This window comes from Hippocampus zosterae, chromosome 2 (assembly GCF_025434085.1).
Source record: "Hippocampus zosterae strain Florida chromosome 2, ASM2543408v3, whole genome shotgun sequence".
NCBI classification, from domain to species: domain Eukaryota; kingdom Metazoa; phylum Chordata; class Actinopteri; order Syngnathiformes; family Syngnathidae; genus Hippocampus; species Hippocampus zosterae.
Window position 1 is genome coordinate 41,061,405 of NC_067452.1, and position 20,640 is coordinate 41,082,044.

The 20,640-nt window shown below is 50.8% G+C and overlaps 3 protein-coding genes across 6 annotated transcripts; all 3 read right to left on the minus strand.

Moving 5' to 3' along the window:
* Positions 1–2,447: 2,447 nt before the first annotated feature.
* On the minus strand, positions 2,448–5,691 carry LOC127593599 (CDK5 and ABL1 enzyme substrate 2-like). Of its 2 annotated transcripts, XM_052055151.1 has the most exons (9): positions 5,086–5,691; positions 4,189–4,281; positions 4,043–4,120; positions 3,828–3,933; positions 3,449–3,623; positions 3,236–3,339; positions 3,005–3,111; positions 2,716–2,920; positions 2,448–2,631 (listed from the first exon to the last, which is right to left on the minus strand). In XM_052055151.1, exons 1-9 carry the CDS (start codon positions 5,562–5,564, stop codon positions 2,491–2,493), a joined length of 1,488 nt encoding a protein of 495 aa, XP_051911111.1. In that variant the 5' UTR covers positions 5,565–5,691; the 3' UTR covers positions 2,448–2,490. The 2 variants fall into 2 exon arrangements, with proteins under 2 accessions (XP_051911111.1, XP_051911117.1); XM_052055157.1 differs by lacking the exons at positions 3,236–3,339; positions 3,449–3,623.
* A 1,706-nt stretch (positions 5,692–7,397) lies between these two features.
* Positions 7,398–13,369, minus strand: LOC127593420 (XK-related protein 7-like). Its single transcript, XM_052054870.1, has 3 exons — positions 12,471–13,369; positions 9,725–9,924; positions 7,398–8,466 (listed from the first exon to the last, which is right to left on the minus strand). Exons 1-3 carry the CDS (start codon positions 13,169–13,171, stop codon positions 7,529–7,531), a joined length of 1,839 nt encoding a protein of 612 aa, XP_051910830.1. The 5' UTR covers positions 13,172–13,369; the 3' UTR covers positions 7,398–7,528.
* Positions 13,370–14,087: 718 nt separating this feature from the next.
* LOC127594008 (ras-related protein Rap-1b) lies at positions 14,088–20,339 on the minus strand. Of its 3 annotated transcripts, none has more exons than XM_052055841.1 (8): positions 20,201–20,339; positions 18,891–19,013; positions 16,740–16,828; positions 15,449–15,517; positions 15,246–15,302; positions 15,007–15,147; positions 14,762–14,905; positions 14,088–14,694 (listed from the first exon to the last, which is right to left on the minus strand). In XM_052055841.1, exons 3-8 carry the CDS (start codon positions 16,794–16,796, stop codon positions 14,608–14,610), a joined length of 555 nt encoding a protein of 184 aa, XP_051911801.1. In that variant the 5' UTR covers positions 16,797–16,828; positions 18,891–19,013; positions 20,201–20,339; the 3' UTR covers positions 14,088–14,607. The 3 variants fall into 3 exon arrangements, with proteins under 3 accessions (XP_051911801.1, XP_051911809.1, XP_051911818.1); XM_052055849.1 differs by having other exon boundaries at positions 18,891–19,016; positions 20,201–20,282; XM_052055858.1 differs by lacking the exon at positions 20,201–20,339 and adding an exon at positions 20,054–20,179.
* Between the last annotated feature and the right edge of the window lie 301 nt (positions 20,340–20,640).

Here is a 20,640-nt window from a genome sequence, read left to right on the forward strand (position 1 = left end):
TTTCATGACTTCTGCTATCAAATTTATTTTTAACAATATACATACCAGTGTTTTGTCCAAGGACCAGCAACCCGAGGCCAAGGCCAGGGACCAAGGACTGATTTTGAAGCTGACGCCTAGCCGAGGTCTTCAGGTCTTCATGATTTGCAACAGCCCTCCATCGTAACCCCTTGCACTCCCCATCGCTTGAATGAAGTTTTTTTTATTCAAAGAGTAGAACAGTCAGGGTAGGTGTGATTTATACTGAGAAAATGTATGAATGAATGTTTTAGTGCCGTAGTTTCTTAATATGAAGTAAATCAACACTTAACAGGCATGAGGTGGCACGGAGCACAAGTTGAAAAATGACTTTGCATTGAAGTCGATCACTGACTGCAGAAAAAGTGATCATTTGACAGTTTACCGGCAGCGCGTCCCAGGGAGTCGCTGATCAGAAAAGTATGAGTTGTCCCATTATGCATTGAGAGAGTCCCAAATTTCGAATTCTGAAATGGCCTACTTATTCAATTGCATATGATAATAACAGAAACAACAACATATACATACAATTATAAACAAATGCTGCAAAAATTTAAATAATTCAGTAGCAGGCCCGAGGATTTCGGAAATTCACGTCGGATTACCCAATGGGAAACCACGGTAACTAACGTTGGGTTCCGTAAACGTTCATCATGGGAACCAATTTTTCTATTTTGACTGATCTTCATAATCAAGAATTCTGACACTCGAAAGTATAACGTTTCAAGGGTAAATGTTTGAAAACGATGCATTAACAATGAACATGACATCAGTAGCTGTGTACAAAATGTAAAAAATGTGTAAAAAATAAATGAATCAAAAACTGGTGTACTCATGTGGCGTCATCAGAGTATTTTTTTCCAATCTCACACTGCAAAGATTAATTGACTGGTAATCATTAATACAGGTAATTATTGATGTGGCTTGACATCCTCTTCCCAAGACGACGATTCACACGAAAAATCAGACTGGCATTCCCATTTCTTAAATGTCGTAATTAGTAGACCTTTGTGAGTTTTTTTTTCGCCGCCATCTCAAACTTGCATCCGCGCAATTCCTCAGTTTGCGGACTAAAATACCCAAGTCAGCAAAATTGGTCTGGCCCAGCTCCGGGCCAGACACGGCACGTACACTCGGCCCACATACCTCAATGAATGACGGTCCTGCAGTGGCCCACGTCTGGCATCCACGATGTGGGCCGCATTCGGCCCAGATCTGAGCCGCGTTGTAAAACCATATCTGACCCTACTCCGGCCCGACGCTGGGCCAGAACAGGTTCCTGATATCAGCCTGAATTCAATCTCAACTAAGCCACATCTTTCATAGATAGTGGCGATAAAATGTCACTGTAAGCCTTGTACCACTCGGAGGGGAATCCATCTGTGCCCGGGCATTTATTCGGCTTTAGTCGGGAAATAGCCTTCTGTAATTCACCCATAGTCACTTCAGCCATGAGAAAACGCCTTACTATGCATGGTCGTTTTTTGGGGCTAAAAACCTCTTGCTATTCATGGTCTTTTTTTATCTTCGAAAAACGCCTTACTATACATGGTTGTTTTTTTTCCTCAAAAAAAGCCTTACCATAGGTCGTTTTTTTCGGCTCAAAACACCTTACTATCCATGGTCGTTTTTTTGGGCTAAAAACCTCTTGCTATACATGGTCTTTTTTTATCTTCGAAAAACGCCTTACTATTCATGGTCGATTTTTTTTTTCGGCTCAAAACACCTTTCTATACATGGTCGTTTCTTCCTTGTTAAAAACGCCTTACTACACATGGTCGTTTTTTTCGGCCAAAAACGCCTTCTTATACGTGGTCGTTTTTGTTGTTATAACGCCTTACCAGGGTGTTTTTTTCAGCTCAAAACTTACAATTTAAAAGAGGCAGTGGCACATGTTTGCATATGAAGCATTCTTCAATCAGCTTTTTTCTCGATGACATATTTATCACTCATCATCATGTAAAAGCTAAATATGGAAAAAAAAAATCCTTCAATTTGTGCTACAAAATTATAAAAACCACTTACGAGCAGCGGCGTTTAAAATACGTTTAATCATTCACACAATACCAAAACGTTTTGATTTATTTGAACAGCTTTACACCAACATTGGGCAACGTATTTCGTCGCTTTGCAACGGGTTTCACACCACAAACGTTTCTTTGGACAGAAAAATCACAAACGGCACGACAGCTAACATTCATTGCCACCGGAGTCAGAGGCACTTTCACGTTCGCACGTGTCCACGTCCGACAACGCGCGCCAAAGAGCACAATTCCTGAGATATCAAATGAGTGCCGGTGGCGCACACGCGCACAAAAGAGCAAACAACATTACACGGAGCTGCCATGAAATACATTAAAGTCGTCACGTGCCACAATCAACGGGTCAACGTCTCGTCACAGGGTTCAAACTGCATTCGTGACTTAGGGCATCAAGGTGCAAAAATCCCCCCCCCCCCCCGAGCTTTGCGGTCTAGCCCTGCTGCACCAGTCGGCGGTAGTGCGGCATGACCTTGCTGTCGGGCAGGTAGAGGCCCATCTCCAAGGCGACCAGCACGGGGAACTCCAGAGGAAGCAACTCCCGTCTGCCGATGCGGAAGCGCTCCTCCAGTTTCTGTTGGGGGGAGTGCGACGGAGGGAATTATTTCGCGTGACGTTTAGCCGAGAAGACCTTTTTGAACTCGGGGCGAGCGCTCACCTCGATGAGCTGCTTGACTTCGTGCTTCCTGAGGTCACTGCTGATCTTTGCGGCCAGCAGCACGCACGCGGCCGCCACCAGCTTCCTGTTGGCCTTGTTGAGGCGTCCCTGCAGCACCAGCTTCTCAAAGTAAACAAAGGCCATCGCTATGGTGACCGGCTGGAGGCCGCATTCCTCGCTCACGGCCCGCATCTCCCTCTTCAGGCTGACCCGGGGGGGGGAAAATAGGACGTTTTTTTTTCTTTTTCTTTCAGTGGGCAGGGGGGGAGTTTTGAAGACTTGTTTATACCTTCTGATCTTGCTGAGGGTCAGCAGGATGTGAGGGAACTTCTCCTTGAAGATCTCGTTCATGTCCTTCTTCAGGTCCGAGGGTTTGACGTACTCGATCACCGTCGTCTGAGAAAGGGCCAAAAAGCAGACACGGGATCCTGAAATAACGATGTTCTCATCTCATCTCACCCAGAAGAAAACAATCCTGCCCAAATGAAACCAAATGAAAAATAAATCCCGCCACACCCACCACGTAGGACGCAAATATCAGGACCCTCTTGTGTCTGCCGCAGGGCCACCGAGGGTCACTGAGCAGGTCGGGGTCGTACTCTGCCGCCGCCGCCTCCTCCGTATCTGAGACCAAAGCGACGACAACGTGCGACTCGTCCGACAGCGGCGTGACCTTCGCAATATTGGGTCAAGGTCGCGCGTGGCCTACGATGGGAGGCGCAAGTGTACATACGCAATTCTTGCGCCCCGGCGCTGTTGAGGCGGGCCAGTGGGAAGGTCCTCGGCGCCCTCCCGCGGAAACGCGTGGGCGGGGTGTGGGGGGCGCCGCTTTCCGGCGCGCCGCCGCTGCAGCTCCGCTGTCTCGCCAACGCGTTGGTCGCATAAAGGAACTGAGCGTAGGAAATGGTCTGCGCAGAGGAGGGGGGGGGGGGAACACATGGGGGGGGGGGGGTTCTCAATAAATTGGACGTGCTCAAAACAATTGGCGGATGGGTGCAACCTTCCCACCGAATGTTGGACGCAACTTTGGCTTTTGCTGGATTTTGGGGCTCGGCGAAACCGGCGCCACTTCCTTGTTTATTACAAAGTAATAACACGTGGGCGGAACTTACTTTGCCGCACGCGTCCGAAACGTCCGGCTCGGCGCCTTCCAGCGAAGGGAGCAGCTCGGCCGCCGCCACCGAGGACTGCCTTCTCTGCGCCTCCAGCTTAAGGTCGCTGTTCACAGGGAATGGCCCGGGAGGGGTCGGGGGGGGTGTCATTCCTTCGCCGGCGAGCCACTGCACTGCGAATGGAAATGGGGCGGCGGCGCTGCTTCCGGGGTTACCTGAGCTGAGCAACCTCTCCGTAGGGCAGCACTGAGAATGCGGCGTAGAGCGAGCGCCTGGCACAAATCAGCATGATCCTGCGGGGGGGGGGGGGGGGGGGGGCACAATCAGTTGAGGAGTCGCGGCAAAGGACGCGACGCCTCACCTGCAGCCCCTGGTGTCATACTGCCGCATGCTCTTGATGAAGTGGACTTTCTTGGCCACCTTGGCTCCGGGGGAACCGGAGACATTCCTCAACCTGTCAGGCGGACCGCAGGGATTCAACGTCGACGCAAAGATGGGACGTACGCGCACTTCGGTCTGAACTTTTTCCTTTGACTGCTCCAGTTGGAACACGCTAACCGAACCGGGGCCAACTGGTGACGGGAGGTCTATCACATTGATGTTTTTTTTTTAATATTTGGCTCTCGACTTTCTGTTGGAGAAAATTTCATATGATTCGCTGAATTCAAGAAAAACAACAAAACTTGATCATTAATTTGTGCCCCCCTCCCACCACGGGCCTTTTTCTTTCGTATGCTCCGACTTCACTTTCTTTGTTACTACTTTGCTCCGTACTTTAGTCGTCAATTGTGGGGTTTTGTTGTTCTGGAGGAGTTTCAAGGCGTTTCAAGTGCTCAGGCCATGTTTTCTTTTTTAAATTTGTAATTATTATTAGCAACCCCTTCACTTGATCACGCCAGTAGGCAAGTCTGAAAATAGTGTCTGTCGATCTTATCCGAGGACAAGAAGAAGCCTCCAGAAGGATCTGAAGGTTCGAATCGAGCTCGGGAATAGGCCAGCCTTTCCTTCCATTCCGAGACCCGTGACCGGCTTTGCCTCGGGGCGACTCGACTCATCCGTTTATCTTCCAATCATTAAGACGTCCTCGGCTCGGGTCCGGGCGATGAATTTGATGGAATACTTCCACTTTGGCCACACGCACAATAAGTCGAGGCGGGCGCGTACGTTTGCCACCTGTGACGAAGTACGGCGGCGGCCATTTGGAACAATTTATCCGCGACACCGAGGAGACGCTCCGGGCCTACGGCGAGGCACCAACCTGGGTCTTGAATCTCGAGACTGGCCGGCGGGCAAAGGGCTCCCCGCGGGGGCCGAGCGGCCGCGGGAGACGCAAGGCTGTTGAGCGCCGGTCAAAGGCAGCAGCGGGCTGTCCGGGCGCTCGGCTGCAGCGCCGCCGCCCTCCAAAAACACCTCGTTGGCCCCGACCGAAGGACCGAAGCCGCCGGGCGGAAAACTGGACGAAGAGCTCCCGGCGGACGGAGCGGGCTCCGCCACCTGCGACGGCGCTCCTCGGCTCTCCGTCGGCGAGGACCGCGGCGGCTCCTCGGCGGCTTTTCGAGTAGCGGCGTCGTTGCTCGACGGACACCGAGGCCGTCCGTCGAGTGAGATATTGCTGAGAAACAAGACGGCCGCCTGTCGCCTTTTGGAATCTCTGCTTTTCCTTCGCTGCTCCCGCTGTGTTTTGGTCGCCTTACTGCTGCTGCCAACGGGCTGACGACCGCACACGGCCGTTGCCATTCTACTTCCAAACGGTACGAGTGGTGGCGGCCGGAGGGGTGGTGCTTGCTCGGAGGGAAGTGACGTAAGGAGGCGGTACCACAAGGCTAGCCCCGCCCCCCGTCTCTCTCTCTCTCTCTCGGCTGTTGCCAAAGTCCCGAATTCTCTCATCTGATTGGATAATGCATCTGATACACGACGACACGCCATCTTTTTTTTGTTAGCAGTAGAGCAAATGGCTAAAAAATAATCTCATCGTTTTTATCTCTGTATATTTTCCACATAGCAGGACATTGTAAATGAGGCAACTGCACTCTTGTCTGTTGAGTTTGTATTTTTTTTCTTCTTTCCTGAAAATATACGTAATTTAGGCAGCTCTGCTATTGGGCTACAGTGGTGCCTTGATCGGGACAAGCTTTGTCATTTGCTTTGAAATCAAACGAGAACCCGCTTTGAAGTTGTCAGGAAAGCTGATGAGAAATGATGACATTCATTTTCAATCTACTAACTTTGGCGGCCGCCACATAATTTAGGTGGGCTGAGAAGCAATGGTGCCTTGAGAGACATGGGTCAATGTTTTTCCGTAATCCCGGATCATAATTTAAATTGCGTGTCTTTCTTCAGGAATTCTTTCGGTCGGCCGAAAAGTAAGTGCGTCCGCCTCACAGTGTTGAGGTCATGTGATGGAATCTGGCCCCGGCCTTCCCGTGTGGAGTTTGCGTGTCGTCTTTGTGTCTGTACGGGTTTTCTCCGGGTACTCGGGTGTCTTTGTGGTCTCGGACAACATCGGTGCCAGCGCGTACAAGAAATCCTTCTTGGCTTTTGTCCGAGTGGGAAAGAGGACGGCACGTCAGGTCAACACTTTGCTCTTTATTCAAGCGAGCGGCTTCTCGACATCGACTCGACCTTGTCATTTTGCGCACCGCTCCGACGCGGCCACTTTAAGGCTTTTTTTTCAGTCTTGATTTGCATTTGAGGTCCAGTTCCTTCCGAGCTTATTTCGAGTGATAGCGCGAGATACTTGCCGATACGTGACCGAGTCTGACGCTTAGCACCATAAAGCCCATTTGATGTCTTCTTTGGGTTGTCGAAGGTGTTGAATGGACTCTGGATCGATTAGCCGTGTCTGGACAGCGTTGACGACAAAACGGCACAGCTTGAAGTGAACTGCGACGTAACGTGGCTTTCCTCGGGACCATCGGGAGTGATCAATAGGCCTCGTCATGTCAACAGAATCGTTTTGAAGTGACGGTCGCGCATCCGGCGTTAGCATCACGGCTAACTCGCAAGCGTGACGGACCGAAAAGATGAGACGACGGATCACCGCTTTCATCTGCCACCTAGTTGTGAGCGAGTGAACTGCTTTGGCCCCTCCATAATGTGCTTTGGTTTTTGGTTTTGGAACGCTCAAGTCTCGTCCAACACGAAGACGTTTTCGACTCTACAAGCGTCTGGCCATTTGCCACGTTTCCCTGCTAGCTGCTGTTGTTGACGATCAGACACGTCGAAGGCGTGCTCCGCTTTGCTCGGAGCTCTTCGGGGGTAAATATGAGCCTCACCTGAGAAAGGTGCAAGCCGTAGCGTGCACCGCCGTCACCGACGACATCGGAAGAATTTTGCGTTCGTGAGTCCCAAAAAAAGAGGACGGGTGGGGAAAGCCGGCAAATTGGCTCCGAAAACAAAAACCCCCGACTTGGTTGCAAGCGTCCCCCCCCCCCTCAGTGACCTCTTCCCGTTTGAAGCCTCGAAACGGCCGCCTGCTTTTGATCGATTGTCCAAATGTAAACGGCGCCATGAAAAGCACCGTTGACTCATTCGCTCCCAAAGACGTTTTGAAACGTCTTTTCAGACTCAGGCTGGAATTGAATGAGTTCAAATGGCGAGTCTGCGCGAAGCGTATCGGTCGGCTCACCCCGCGGTGAATTTTGCCATTCGGCCCCTGGTTAAGAAAAACAAAATCCAAACGCTTTGCCGCTCTCACGGCCTCACACGGTGGTCTCGTACTCGGCGACTTCTTTGGGGGCGGCCAGGCAGCGGTACTGGATGCGCGGCGCCACCGGGGCGGCGCTCTCCAGCAGCAGGATGGTTTTGCGCAGCCGCCGGTCGATGTAGTGGGCGTCCCAGGCGGGGTAACTTTTCCTGGGCAGGTCTATCCGGATGACGGGCCCCTCCGTCCCGGGCGTCGGCCGGCGCACCGGCGCCCGGGGCCCCCGAGGCGCTCGCACCTGAAACACGTCCGCGTCCCGCTCTCGGTCTTTAGTTCTTTGCAGGGTCCCGGGCGGGCCGCTCAGCGCGTCGGGCGGCGGGGGGCCGGACGGCGCCGGCGCCCCGTCGGGGGCCGGCCGCTTCGCCGCCGCGCGTCCCCGGCCGGCGACGGGCCCGTCGGGGTGCAGCAGGCAGTAGTAGACGGCCATGAAGAAGGTGCCCAGGGCGTAGCTGCCGGCCACGGCGCACACCGCCGCCACCGCGCGGAGGTCGGAGGGCCGCCGCCCCCGGTGCAGGTACCAGGCGGCGGTGAGGGCCGCGTTCTCGGCGCACACCGTCAGGCTGTAGGCCAGCAGCCGGCGGCGGGTGCGGCCCTCCCGCACGCTGAACCAGCAGAAGACGTAGACCACGCCCACCATCATGTTGTAGACGATCTCCTCCCACTTGGACACGCAGAAGTCCGTCTCGCCTCGGATGATCCAAAAGGTCATGGCGCACCAGTGCGCCACCACGAAGATGCCAAAGTAGAGCTGGAAGACGGAGGCGAAGAGGGCGAAGGCCAGCGCTCGGGCCCCGATGGTGAACAGGTGCCACAGCATGTGGACGCCCGCCGCCTTGTAGCTCATGGGCAGCTTGTCGTCTCGCGAGTCCCGCAGCACTTTCTGGTAGGAGGCCAGCATCCAGGCCAGGGACATCAGGGAGGCGGACGCCGACAGCCCTGGGGGGGGGGGGAGAGGGGGGGTGGGCATATTTTTTAATAATTCAGCCGCTGATTTAGAGGTGATCAGAATTTGATCCGGGCCCCGGGTCAGAGCAATTCCACGGAGCAAAGGGGACTGCTAACAGTCCAGCTGCTGACCATGGGGCTCATTCCTGTTTTGATTTGGCCGAAGTTCAAAATAAAAGTGCAAAATTCACATTTTTGTTTTCAAAGCCTTTCACCTTGAAACTGTTCACTCCATTCGCTTTTGTGGGGGGAAATTTCAAAATAAAAGTGCAAAATTCACATTTTTTTTTCAAAGCCTTTCACCTTGAAACTGTTCGGTCCATTCGTTTTTGTGGGGGTAAATTTCAAAATAAAAGTGCAAAATTCGCATTTTTTTCAAAGCCTTTCACCTTGAAACTGTTCACTCCATTCACTTTTGTGGGGGGAAATTTCAAAATAAAAGTGCAAAATTCACATTTTTTTTCAAAGCCTTTCACTTTGAAACTGTTCACTCCATTCACTTTTGTGGGGGGAAATTTCAAAATAAAAGTGCAAAATTCACATTTTTTTTTCAAAGCCTTTCACCTTGAAACTGTTCGGTCCATTCGTTTTTGTGGGGGGAAATTTCAAAATAAAAGTGCAAAATTCGCATTTTTTTCAAAGCCGTTCACCTTGAAACTGTTCACTCCATTCACTTTTGTGGGGGGAAATTTCAAAATAAAAGTGCAAATTCACATTTTTTTTCAAAGCCTTTCACTTTGAAACTGTTCACTCCATTCACTTTTGTGGGGGGAAATTTCAAAATAAAAATGCAAAATTCACATTTTTTTTCAAAGCCTTTCACCTTGAAACTGTTCAGTAGTCCATTCACTTTTGTAGGGGGAAATTTCAAAATAAAAGTGCAAAATTCACATTTTTTTCAAAGCCTTTCACCTTGAAACTGTTCACTCCATTCATTTTGTGGGGGGGAATTTCAAAATAAGAGTCTCAAATTAACAGCTGGGCCTTTTAACCTCAAATTTCAAAACGTTTTGAGCGATTCCAGTCATTCCAACTGCTCGGCAATTTACCCAACCCCCCCCCCCCCCACCTGCATAATATGTTGACAAAATGAATGCTAGCCCGCCCCCAACGTGGACGCTTTTTCACCCCCGCAAACCACTCCAACGTTCCAACGGCTCAACCCCCCCCTCCAACACCCCCCCCACCCCCTTCTTCGGAGCGGCGCGCACACTTGCCAATGCGTTGGGAGTCGAGCGGTGGGCCTCACCCTGAAGAGGCAGCACCTCGCCGCTGACGATCATGATGGAGAGCTGCAGCACCAGCTGGGGGGCGCTCTTCAGGAAGGACTCCAGCAGACGCAGGACGCAGATGTCGGCGCTCTCGAACATCACGCGCAGGCGGAAGTGCCGGCGCTCCGGCTCCCGGCGCCAGCGGCTCTGCGCGCCCAAATACAGGGCTCGGACGTACCTGCGGGGGGGGGAAACAAAGCCTTCGCGTCACCTCACTCGCTTCGAGCGCGCCAAAGTCGAGCTTCCGGGCGTTTGCGGAGCGTGCGCCATCAGGTGTGAGGACCAAACGCTGGCATTTGTCGAGAGAGGCAATTTGGCAGCTGTGAGCGCACACAAATCTCTTGGGGGGGGGGGGGGGGGGGAGCAAAATAAAAGCACTCATTCGCGTTTAGGGCTTGAATGCTAGGCAAGCACACGACTCGGCGCAAATCCCTTGCCGACCTGAAGCCCCGCCCCCACCGTTGCTTTGATGGTGACCTTCTGCCACTGTCGCGTCATGTGGGAGACACACACACGCGGCAGTCGGCGCAAATGGGTTTTCTCTTTGGACGTTGGGGGGGGGGGGTCACATGTGACATCTCTTGCGCAAAGAAAACCCCCCCTTCACACCGAAGGAGCCCACTTGACACCTCAACTGTGGCGCGGATCGGACCACTTCCTTTGGCGGGCTTCGTGGCATGACGAAAGGATGTTCGATACCACCATTTTTTTTTCTTTTTTTCAAAACGATACCTGGAGGAGTTCTCAACTCTTGCTCACGGTATCGTGCTCACGATACCGATACCAAGTAAGCGATACCACGAGAGCTTTTGAGCCGTGCGATTTCGGGGCAACTCTGCCCACCTTTGCCTTTTTTAACCAACCTTGCGGCACATGTCAAATGTCTTTTTTTTTTGGGAGGGTGGGGGGGGGCCTTATGTTTAGCCACCCCCTGCAGTCAGCCGTTCGTGGCTCAGCCTCAGAAAATACGTGCGCTGTGACCGATTTTGGAGTCGCATGGTCCGGTTTGGCTATCAATGAAGGATGAGTGCAACAAACGGAATCCGCAGCACCGCTTTTAATGGCATTACCGGTAATTCGGGTGTTTAATGTGTTGCTGGACACACACACGCACACACACACACCCACACACAGCTCCAGGAGGAAGTAAGGAATCAATATCGGGCTGCCGTTGCACACAAAGATGCAAGATAGCGAGAATCACAGGAACCGCTCATGTTCATTCCAATGAGCATCTTATTTCATCGTGCAATACATCATAGGGGTTGGGGGGGGGGGTGGATGAAAGAGCATCCAGCTGGCAGGGCTGGATGCAAACGCCTCCTCCAGCCCGCCGACAACTCGGGCCTGTGAAAAAGTCTGAGTGCCGCCTCCGCTCTCCTGACTGAGCCGCTGACCCACAGACCTACTCGCAGCCTCGTGGGGGAGGAAGCCTTTACGTCTAGTCTCTCGCCGCGGACCGGGAGAGGCGGTACTGTTAACCCCCTCCCCCCCACAGACCCTGACCTGACATATGCTGCCCCCTGCCATCCCAACCACAGACAAGCGGTAGACAATGGATGGATCATAAAACCCTTTGCTTCGGGACTACCCCGCAAAGAAAAATAATTGCTTCTCAAAATTAGAACGTCCTCAAATTAAAGTCATTCATTTTCTAAACTGCTCTGCAAAAAAAAAAAAAAAAGTTCTTTCCAGCCTCGCTGTGGAACCTCGGTTCACAAACTTTTCATTCGTTCCATGACTCGATTGACGTTGACCAAGTGAGGGAACGTTTCTCATTCAAATGGATGGAAATGCAATGGATGCGTTCCGGGCCTGCAACCAAGTTGGGCTGACCTCAGTTTCACTGTTGCGTGGCTACAACACTTCGTTCTCAGTTGATAACATCGTGCGGCCACTGCAAACCGGGCGACACGGCCAAATGCGTCGGTACGCACGATCACCGTTGAGCTCTCGTACCGGAGCTGACAGTTGAACCCGTGCAGGCCTCACTTCTGGTTCTGGCTGAGCATCAAGACTGCCGTCTACTTCTTGAGCCTGCTAGCTAGCTAGCGGTCGCTAGCGTAAAGGAAAACCGCTTCAACGCATCCGCGATAGTCACAGAGGCTTTTTATGGGGGGGGGCAGCATTTATCTCCATTTGAAGAGGAATGAAGATACTAAATACAGGCGTAACATGTGGCTGCTTTACAATTCTTTGTTCTTTAGCATTTTGTTTAACTTTACAACAGGAAGAACATTGGCAAATGTTGACCTTTTTTGGAGGCGGGGGGGTTGATTGTCAAATCTGCCCCAAATAAATAATCTCGTTTTCAATTAATTTGTTGGGCCCTACAACAAGGACAACAGCAATGTTTATAGTCGTGTGTTCGAGTAAGACCATGAATGGCAGACCATGCCACTAGTTGCTACCTAGCTAGCAGTTACTGTAGCATGAATCCAAGTATGTAGCTAACTGCTGACCAATTCTGCCTTCACGAGTAACGTGCCCAGCAGTGCCCGAGTCGTATGCCAGAGTTGTCCTACTAGCGTACAGAAATGCCATTCAACCGCGGGGGGGCGCAATTGTCTTACGAGTGACAACATACAGAGCACTAGCACTCGGGCTTGAAGCCAGATTGGGGGCAAACGCTCAAACGGCTTTCCATTGACGCCCAAATCCAGAAACACTCGCACAAAGGACTTGTGACCCCCCCCCCCCCATCATCATCTGCGCCGTTCTTACCTCCACACTTGAGCCAGCTGGAGGATGTGAACGAGCGCCTGGAAGAGCCACACGAACAGTCTGCAGCATCCTCGGGCACGTCCCCCGGTGGCGGAGCGGCCAGCGCCCCGCTCACCGCCCCGCTCACCGCCGCCATCCTTGGCGTTCAAGTCGTTCCCGTCCACCGCAGACGACGACGCCGCCGCCACCGCGGCCGCCGCCGCCGCCGCCGCGCCGCTCTCCGGAGTCTCGGAGAAATCGTAGGCGAACCATCGGAAGCTCAACACCTGCACCACCACGGAGGGAATGATCACAAAGACCAACGTGAGCGCAAAGCACCAATACTCCCTCCGGAGATAGTAGTCGGCGGCCAGCCACAGGTCTGAGGCCCCGTCCGAGAAGAAGACCAAAAGGGCGCCCAGGGTCCAGCAGCAGTCCGCCGCCGAGTAGCGCGGCTCGTCCCAGAGGCTCTGCGAAGCCCGCCGGCCCGGCCTGGAGGGAGAGTCGGCCGCTATTTGGCTTCGCGGAGAGACGGCCGCGCCGTCAGATTTCGCAGCCATGTTTGTCGGAGGGGAGGACAGGGAAATGATGGAGAGTGGGGGGGAGGAGGGCGAGGAGGGGTCGCGCAGCTTCGGTGGGTCGAGGTCTGTGTGTGTGTGTGGGCTGGGGGGGTAGAGGAAGAGGAGGGACGGCCGGTAAGGTGAGGCGCAACCGTCGCTCATCGATCAGCTGAAATGGTGTCATGACCATTTCATGGTCAGGGCTGCTGCTCGGATGAGAGGGGGCGAGGATTTCAATTCCAAGCTGCCAGATGGGACGCGCCATTTTAAAAAAATGCCCAAATGTACCTGCATCAAATTGTTTCACATACCACGAATGTTTGATATTATTTTTATGTTCCGTACAGGTAAGTTGCCATGAGATATGAAGTACCGAACCCAAATTGTAGGAAGTATCGTCTGAATCCATGAAAAGCACCCGTGTACAGTGGTTTCCTTACATACTTGTGTTTTTGAAACTATTCTACTCTGCATTATATAGTCATGACATTTAAATAGAATTAAAAGTCGTTTTTTTGTTTAAATTACACTTTCAATTCAATACACATGGCACTGCCGATTTCGGTGTCTGGCCACCTGGGGGCAGTATAAACAGCAATTTCTTCAGCAGAAGTGCAAGCAAAACATCATCCCAACAATTTGGAGGATTCCCTCAAGCGACGCAGTCAGTCTTGGGAATTTGTTCCACGTGCTGTAGTCATCTCTGGTTGAGGAACTACGTATTTGAACTTTGTCTACTTTGAGTCGCCGTAGTGGAAAGATGGCGGCGAAACATGGCAGCCTCTTGAAGGGGGAGGCACTGCAGGTGCCATATCATTAGCGATCAGTTCGCCTGAATTAACATCAAAAAATCGATTGCTCTGCTTATTATTGAAATGAATAGTCAGTTTTTGAAATAATGAACAGTGGGGGCGGGGGATCAAACAATGTTTAAACTGTCTCCTTGACATAAGTGGAAAAATATATTTTTTTCGTGACATTTTCTTTTTCATCTCATAGATGTACACATCATGTTAAATATATTGTTTCCATGGAAACTAAAGTCATTGTTCAACATCAAGACACACACGGAAACAAATTAAAATGTACGTAATTTTAATATTTCCAAAAGACAAACAGGACAATCTTTGAAGCGATTTAGTACAATGCGTTTTCATCTTCAGGGCAAAAAAAAATTTTTTAAAAAGGAGCCCCCAACCCCCACCATCAGTCTTTAAAACTTTAACATCAGCTCAGCTTTATTATGCAAAACGGAAGTCGAGTATATGACGTGTAAGGCTTGCAGCTCATTATAAAACCAAGTCACTTGCGAAATATGATCAAAGTGGGAGCGTAAGTCGAGAACAATGCTGCGTTGCCATTGCCGCTGTTAGTTCAGAAATGCAAAAAGGCCAACGCTTAATTAGATGGACAAAAGAACACTTTATATCGGAAACACGGCTCCTTTTCGTATTCACCCAAAAAACATCCACGATGACTCTGAAACAAACTTAGTCCATTAAAAACAAACAAACGAGCAAAGAAAGAGGATTTCCAAACAGGTGCTGGTGACTCCTGCAGTCTTGACTCGGTGAAGGCGTGCACGGCGGGGGGCCTTTTTAGAGCAGAGTGCAGCCGCCCTTCTTTTTGGCCTTCTTTTCCATCGGCGTTTTTCTGTTGATTTGTCGTACCAGGTCGTAGAAAATCTACAAGTGCAGGAAGGTCAAGGGAGCAGGAAACGGCCGCCCGCCCGCCCGCCGCGGGCAAACTTACTTCGTTCACGTTGATCTTTGATTTGGCCGACGTCTCTAAAAAGGCACAGTTGCTCCACTGACGGGCCAAGTTGTGACCCTGCTCCTTGCCCACCACGCGCTCGCCCTCCAGGTCGCACTTGTTCCCCACCAGGATCATGGGGACCTGCTTGACCAACGACAAATATTTGGGGTTACGACTCAATTAGTCCATGACAGCGGTCGCAAGGACGCCGCATAAAGTACGACTTGACGCGTGCCACTCACGTCCTCGGTGTCTTTGACTCGCAGGATTTGCTCGCGGAGGTCCTGCAGGTCATTAAAGGTGGACTGCGCCGTGATGGAGTAGACCAGAGCGAAACCCTGCCCGTTCTTCATGTAAAGGTCCCTCATGGCCGTGAACTGCTCCTGAGGGGGGCGTGGGGGGGCGACAACGGTAAGCGGACACACACTGGCTTGATTTGACTTTGGCAAGCGCCCGGCCGGCCGGCTCCGGCTCCACGTACCGTTCCGGCCGTGTCCAAGATCTCCAGCATGCATTGCTGCCCGTCAACTTCCACTTGCTGCGGGAGAGGAAACAAGATTGAAAATTAACTTTCAGCCCGGGGGCTGCAAGAGATTTCAAACAGCCTGCCAACAAAGCCCAAATGGGCCCTGGCTGGGAAAGTAAATTTCAGTAAATAAAAACTGGCACCCTATTGAAGATTACCTTTCTGTAGGAGTCTTCTATTGTCGGGTCATACTTTTCCACAAAGATTCCTTGCACAAACTGCACCGTCTGGAGTGAACAAACAAAAGCTAAGTCACGATGGTGTAATTCCAACAATATCGACACAATAACCGTCACAATCTCAACTCCAGTGTATTTTGCCAGCGCTCGGAAACAACCACGGTTGTCAACAAAGTGCCGCACGCGCAGCAACAACAAACCATAAAACAATCAATGAATCACTAAGACAGTAGAAAGCACAAAAAACAGTCCAACTCAGAAGCAAGCCTCATGCCGAGTCCAAAGCTAAAGACTAAAAATGACGAGTTGGAAGGGGAGTGTCAAAAATGGCCAGCGAGGGGGGGGGGGGGGGGGGCTCATTCCAAAGAGAGGGAGGGGCAACGGGAAAGGCTCCAGCCCCTCGGAGCCTCCGCTTGGTTTTCGGTACCTCGAATAGCGTCCGGTCCGCAGACCCGAGGCACCGAGAGAGGCCGTTTCAAGATTGGAAAACAAACAAAGTGACGGTACATCCATCTGACGGTCATCTGTCCGCATCGCTGGGGAAGGAAATACCATCCGTGTCCTTTAGATGGAGCCCAATGCGGGCAGATCCAATGAGAACAGCAGAGGCCCCAGAACGGAGTCCTGTGGAACGCCACACGACAGCTACGCAGTTTGTTTTTTCGGACTAAACCCGTGTGACTGTGCCGCACATTTCTCAGAAGCAAACCCCCCCCAAAAAAAACACTGTGGATTTGTGACTTTATGAAGTGTTCTCTTGTTGAGCGAGCGTCAGTGCAAAACAGCGGCACTTTCATCGCAGGTATTTGGAGAGTTTGCTGCTTACTGTACACATCGAGTGTGACTCTTAAATCCCTTATGGGGACGAACAAAGATTTTCCTTCCAAACGAAAAGCTCAGCTCCTCACCGTCCTTCATAGAGCACGTCGGCTGGCCAAAAAGGTGCAAGTGGCGTTTCATATTCATTTCTTCCCCTGGGATGCCATTTAAAATCAATTTCACATTGTTTTATGGTTAATCTCAATAAGAGATATACAGTATTTGTTTGGGTGTCTGAGATGTACACATGACTTCTCCATTATTTCCTACGGGAAATTGGTTTTCGTATGATTTGGTTTTGAACCAAAATTTGGGGATGGATCTCCAAAAACGCAGGTTCCACGGTACGGTACTTGACGGAAATGCCCTCAAGTCCAATTCACTACTCAGGAATATCTGAATCGACTTGCACATTTGAATGACGTTTGAAACGGCGGCGTCAATGCCTCACCAGTGCGGATTTCCCCACGCCTCCTGAACCCAGCACCACCAGCTTGTACTCGCGCATGATGGCCAACTTCAGTGGACACCACGAGGGGTCTGCGAAAGGACAGAGAGGCAGTCAGAGAGGGGGCGCGTGTGACATTCGGCGACAGGAAACCCCACACTTTGGTTCCACCCCAAGTCCAGTTGCTTTTGCCAGAGAAAACCGTTTCAAGGGGGGGTCCACAAAAACGGACAACAATTTGCTGCTTTGCGACCAGGTCAAACTCCAAAAGCGCCGCTTCCATCTGCTGCTTGGGCCAAAGTGCTTCGGTGTGTGTGTGTGTGTGTGGGGGGGCGGGGGGGTGTTAAAAAATGGTTTAAAAAAAAAAACCCTTAGACTAAATCAGTACAATGTTGTTATTTCTCAACATATTTCCCGTTCCCCACCTGCTCTAAAAATCCAATTAACAGACTTGTTTCAGCTAAAAATGTCAAAAGTTGCTGGAGGATTTCAGAGGCAGTGGAAGTGCTTGTGGATTTTATTCATTCATTCATTCATTCATCTTCCGAGCCGCTTGATCCTCACTAGGGTCGCGGGGGGTGCCGGAGCCTATCCCAGCTGTCTTCGGGCAGTAGGCGGGGGACACCCTGAATCGGTTGCCAGCCAATCGCAGGGCACACAGAAACGAACAACCATTCATGCTCACACTCACACCTAGGGACAATTTTAGAGTGTTCAATCAGCCTGCCACGCATGTTTTTGGAATGTGGGAGGAAATCGGAGCACCCGGAGAAAACCCACGCAGGCCCGGGGAGAACATGCAAACTCCACACAGGGAGGCTGGAACCGGGATCTAACCCCACGACCTCTGCACTGTGAGGTCGACGTGCTAACCACTGGACTACCGGGCCGCTGTGGATTTTATTTCATTGTTTATTTGGTGGGGGTGGAGGGGGGGGTGGGGATTCCACAAGGGCGACTCGCGTTGGAGCCAAACTGAAAATCTCAAAGAATAAGATAAGACAAGCTTTATAGTCGTGATTTGCAGGGATAAAGTCAGCACTACACGGGGCGATACAACTTGTATTCGTTATCTCATCATCCAATGCCTCGATAGCGACAGAGAGAGAGAAAGACTTCGCACTCATTTCTGAGCCTCTCTGAACATATTTATCGTCGTGGGAGTTTGGGAGCTTTGTCCAAAGCGATACAAAAAGCACTCTGTCACACTCGGGCAGCATTTGCAATTGGAAGAATGACGCGCGCTGCGCCAGCAGAGGCCCGCGCCGACAGCTACACGCGCAAGCCCACAATGGGCCATTGTGATCACTCGACTGGAGGGCACGTACGACCCCAAAATGGAAATCCGAGGCCGCAGGCGTCGCCGTGACATTCAAATCCGACCCGAGAGTCAAGTGCAAACTGAACCTGTCCATGTTATGCTCGCTGCTCTAATAACCAACGATTCGATTACATAGCTGCAGTTTCAAGTACAGGAATGGCAACAAGCATTAAGGTGTGTGGGGGGGGGGTGATTTATTTTGAGTTTCAGGCCCTCCTCTCTCCGGTAACAAATCACAAATACTTGTATATGCTAAAATTTGGCTTTGTTTCACAAACTAGCCTTCCTAACATACACCACAAGGAAGTAGCGTGGACGCTTTTCCCTCTGGCGGCTCTACCGATGACTCCGCCGATCCTTTGCCAATTAGATGCGGCGTCTGACATCACTGCGATGTCAAATGCCCGCCCAAGGCAACGCGGCGTTTCATCGACGCGCCCTCGCAGAATGGGCTCGTCGTTTATGATGGGCGGGCGTGTTGTTAAGCGCAGAGCGAAAGGCCTTTAAACGAAGCGTTTTATTGCCTTCGTCTTGGGGTTCAGATTTTCCTTTAATCTGTCAGAAGTGTAATTCTAGCCCCGTGTGTATCGATAAGTCCTTCGAAATTAAGATATCATTTATTTGTCCCACACTGGGGAAATTTACAGTCTACAGCAGCAAAATTGTGGGTAGAAAGATGAAGAAAAAAACTAACACTGTTCAATTAAGTGTAATATAAAAACAAAATGAATAAGTCGCAGTGCTATTTACAATTGTTTTCACATCATTAAATTATTATTATTATTACTACTATTTTTATTCAGCAATCTGAAAATAAAAACACATCAACATACTGTGTAGACAGCAGCTGCAAAGGTCAACTCCCTCTACATCTGGGAGATCCTTGGGTGCACAGAAGACAGCGGCGGGTGCTCCGGGTCACCAAAGGGGGGCCACAAAGCTTGAAATAGGCCGTCCTGCTTCATCAGAAAAGTCAAGTCAAGTCAAGTGTATTTGTCGAGCACTTTCAAACAGCCATCGCTGCATACAAAGTGCTGTACATGGAGCGATTTAACATGCACAATAAACAGCAAAACAAATCGGTAAAAAAGACGGTAGAAAGCACCAAACAGACTAGAAAAGGGAATGTTTATTAAAAGTTAGCTTCAATGAAAGGAGGACAGCGCGATCTATTGCTTTGAACGGAGTCAAACTCAACATGCAGTTAATAATAATAATAATAGATTTTATTTATAAGCGCATTTCAAGACACCCAAGGACACTTTAAAATAACAAAAAAATCAAAACAATACGGGTTGAGAGCTACCCGGCGGAAGCATTTCGTACCGAGTAAAAGCAACATAGACGTACGATAAACACTTCATGGGCGAATTGTCCAAAAACTCGCTGTAAGCCACTTTTAATACAAAAAGGAAAGCGGGGCCGTTGGAATGATAGCAATAAACTGGACGTCATATTACAGAAAAGACGTTGTCGAAAAGGAAGGGTGTGGCTAATAGTTTGCCAAACTTGTCCACCGCACGAAATCCCCAAGCGAAAAAGTCAGCGATTGCCAGCGTGACAAAAGAAAATAAACTTTTAAATACAATGGGGTAGGGGGGGGGGCGCTCCAAGTTTCGTGAGTTGCTGTTAAAACTAGGACAGTCCTGTTACTGTCCTAGCACTACGCTAACGTCCATGGAATGAAGACATGACAAGCGACACCGGATGTTACTGCGAATAAGGAAATAAGCACCGCGTCGACTATCGTTGCGTTCACGGAGAAATATGAAATCGAAGCCGAGCTCAATTTATCACCCTTTTCACTTTAAAAGGGGCGACGGCAAAACTCAAGTCGAGTTTTACAGCCAACACCACCGAGGGCACTTTGAGGTAGCTCTCCAGCGCAGAAGCAACAAGCTACACTTTCCGTGACAGCGGTGTGCCGCCACAGGGGCGATTTCTGTCGACAACAACCGCAGTTAATCATTTAGCTTGAGGTTAGCAACCCGCGAACCTGTGCGCTAATACACTTCCCGCCGCGCCTCGTTTTTCTGTCTCGATGGAGACTTCAACGGTATTGACCAAAACCAACCGGAGTTGAAAGCTGGACAGATGTGCGACCGATAGCAAATGGGACTCGGAAGCTTGTCAAAACACTCACCGTTTTCCGTTTTCGGCTGTGTGAATGCGTCCGTGCCCGAAAAATCATACTGGGCGAACGTGCGGAAGGATCCAGACGACGGCCGTTGATTGGCTCAAGATCAGCCAATCGCAGCGCTCCGTGTTCGGGCGCTTATTTCAACCTCGGTGAAAACTTTTCACTCAGTAGCTCGGCTACTTTGTCGTTTTCAATTGTGCCTCAATCTACTGGAATTGTATTGGACGTGCAAAGTCCACACAGGAAGGCCATGCCCGGAATCGAAGCCTGCGCCTCTGCACTGCGAGGCGGGCGTGCTCACAGGGTCGCCCACCGTGCCGCCCTCCTTCCAATTCAATGAGTCATATATGACACTTTTTACGTTCGAAAAATCACGGCGCTCCCCTCAAACACAAATCATATCGCAGAAGGTACGTCTAACTGTGGGGGAAATGGAGCGCATA

Bases quoted from the DNA above. Each gene is read 5' to 3' on its own strand.
- LOC127593599 (XM_052055151.1), bottom strand. From the start codon at position 5,564: ATGGCAACGGCCGTGTGCGGTCGTCAGCCCGTTGGCAGCAGCAGTAAG. The intron at 4,121-4,188 runs GTGAGGCGTCGC...CCCCCCCCGCAG, and splicing joins TATGACACCAGGGGCTGCAG to GATCATGCTGATTTGTGCCA. The intron at 2,921-3,004 runs GTATAAACAAGT...CCCCCGGGTCAG, and splicing joins ACCCTCAGCAAGATCAGAAG to CCTGAAGAGGGAGATGCGGG.
- LOC127593420 (XM_052054870.1), bottom strand. From the start codon at position 13,171: ATGAGCGACGGTTGCGCCTCACCTTACCGGCCGTCCCTCCTCTTCCTC. The intron at 9,925-12,470 runs GTAAGAACGGCG...CCCCCCCCGCAG, and splicing joins CAGCTGGCTCAAGTGTGGAG to GTACGTCCGAGCCCTGTATT. The intron at 8,467-9,724 runs GTGAGGCCCACC...CCCCCCCCCCAG, and splicing joins CGAGGTGCTGCCTCTTCAGG to GGCTGTCGGCGTCCGCCTCC.
- LOC127594008 (XM_052055841.1), bottom strand. From the start codon at position 16,796: ATGCGCGAGTACAAGCTGGTGGTGCTGGGTTCAGGAGGCGTGGGGAAA. The intron at 15,303-15,448 runs GTAATCTTCAAT...CCTCTCCCGCAG, and splicing joins TAGAAGACTCCTACAGAAAG to CAAGTGGAAGTTGACGGGCA. The intron at 14,906-15,006 runs GTGAGTGGCACG...TTGGTCAAGCAG, and splicing joins GAGTCAAAGACACCGAGGAC to GTCCCCATGATCCTGGTGGG.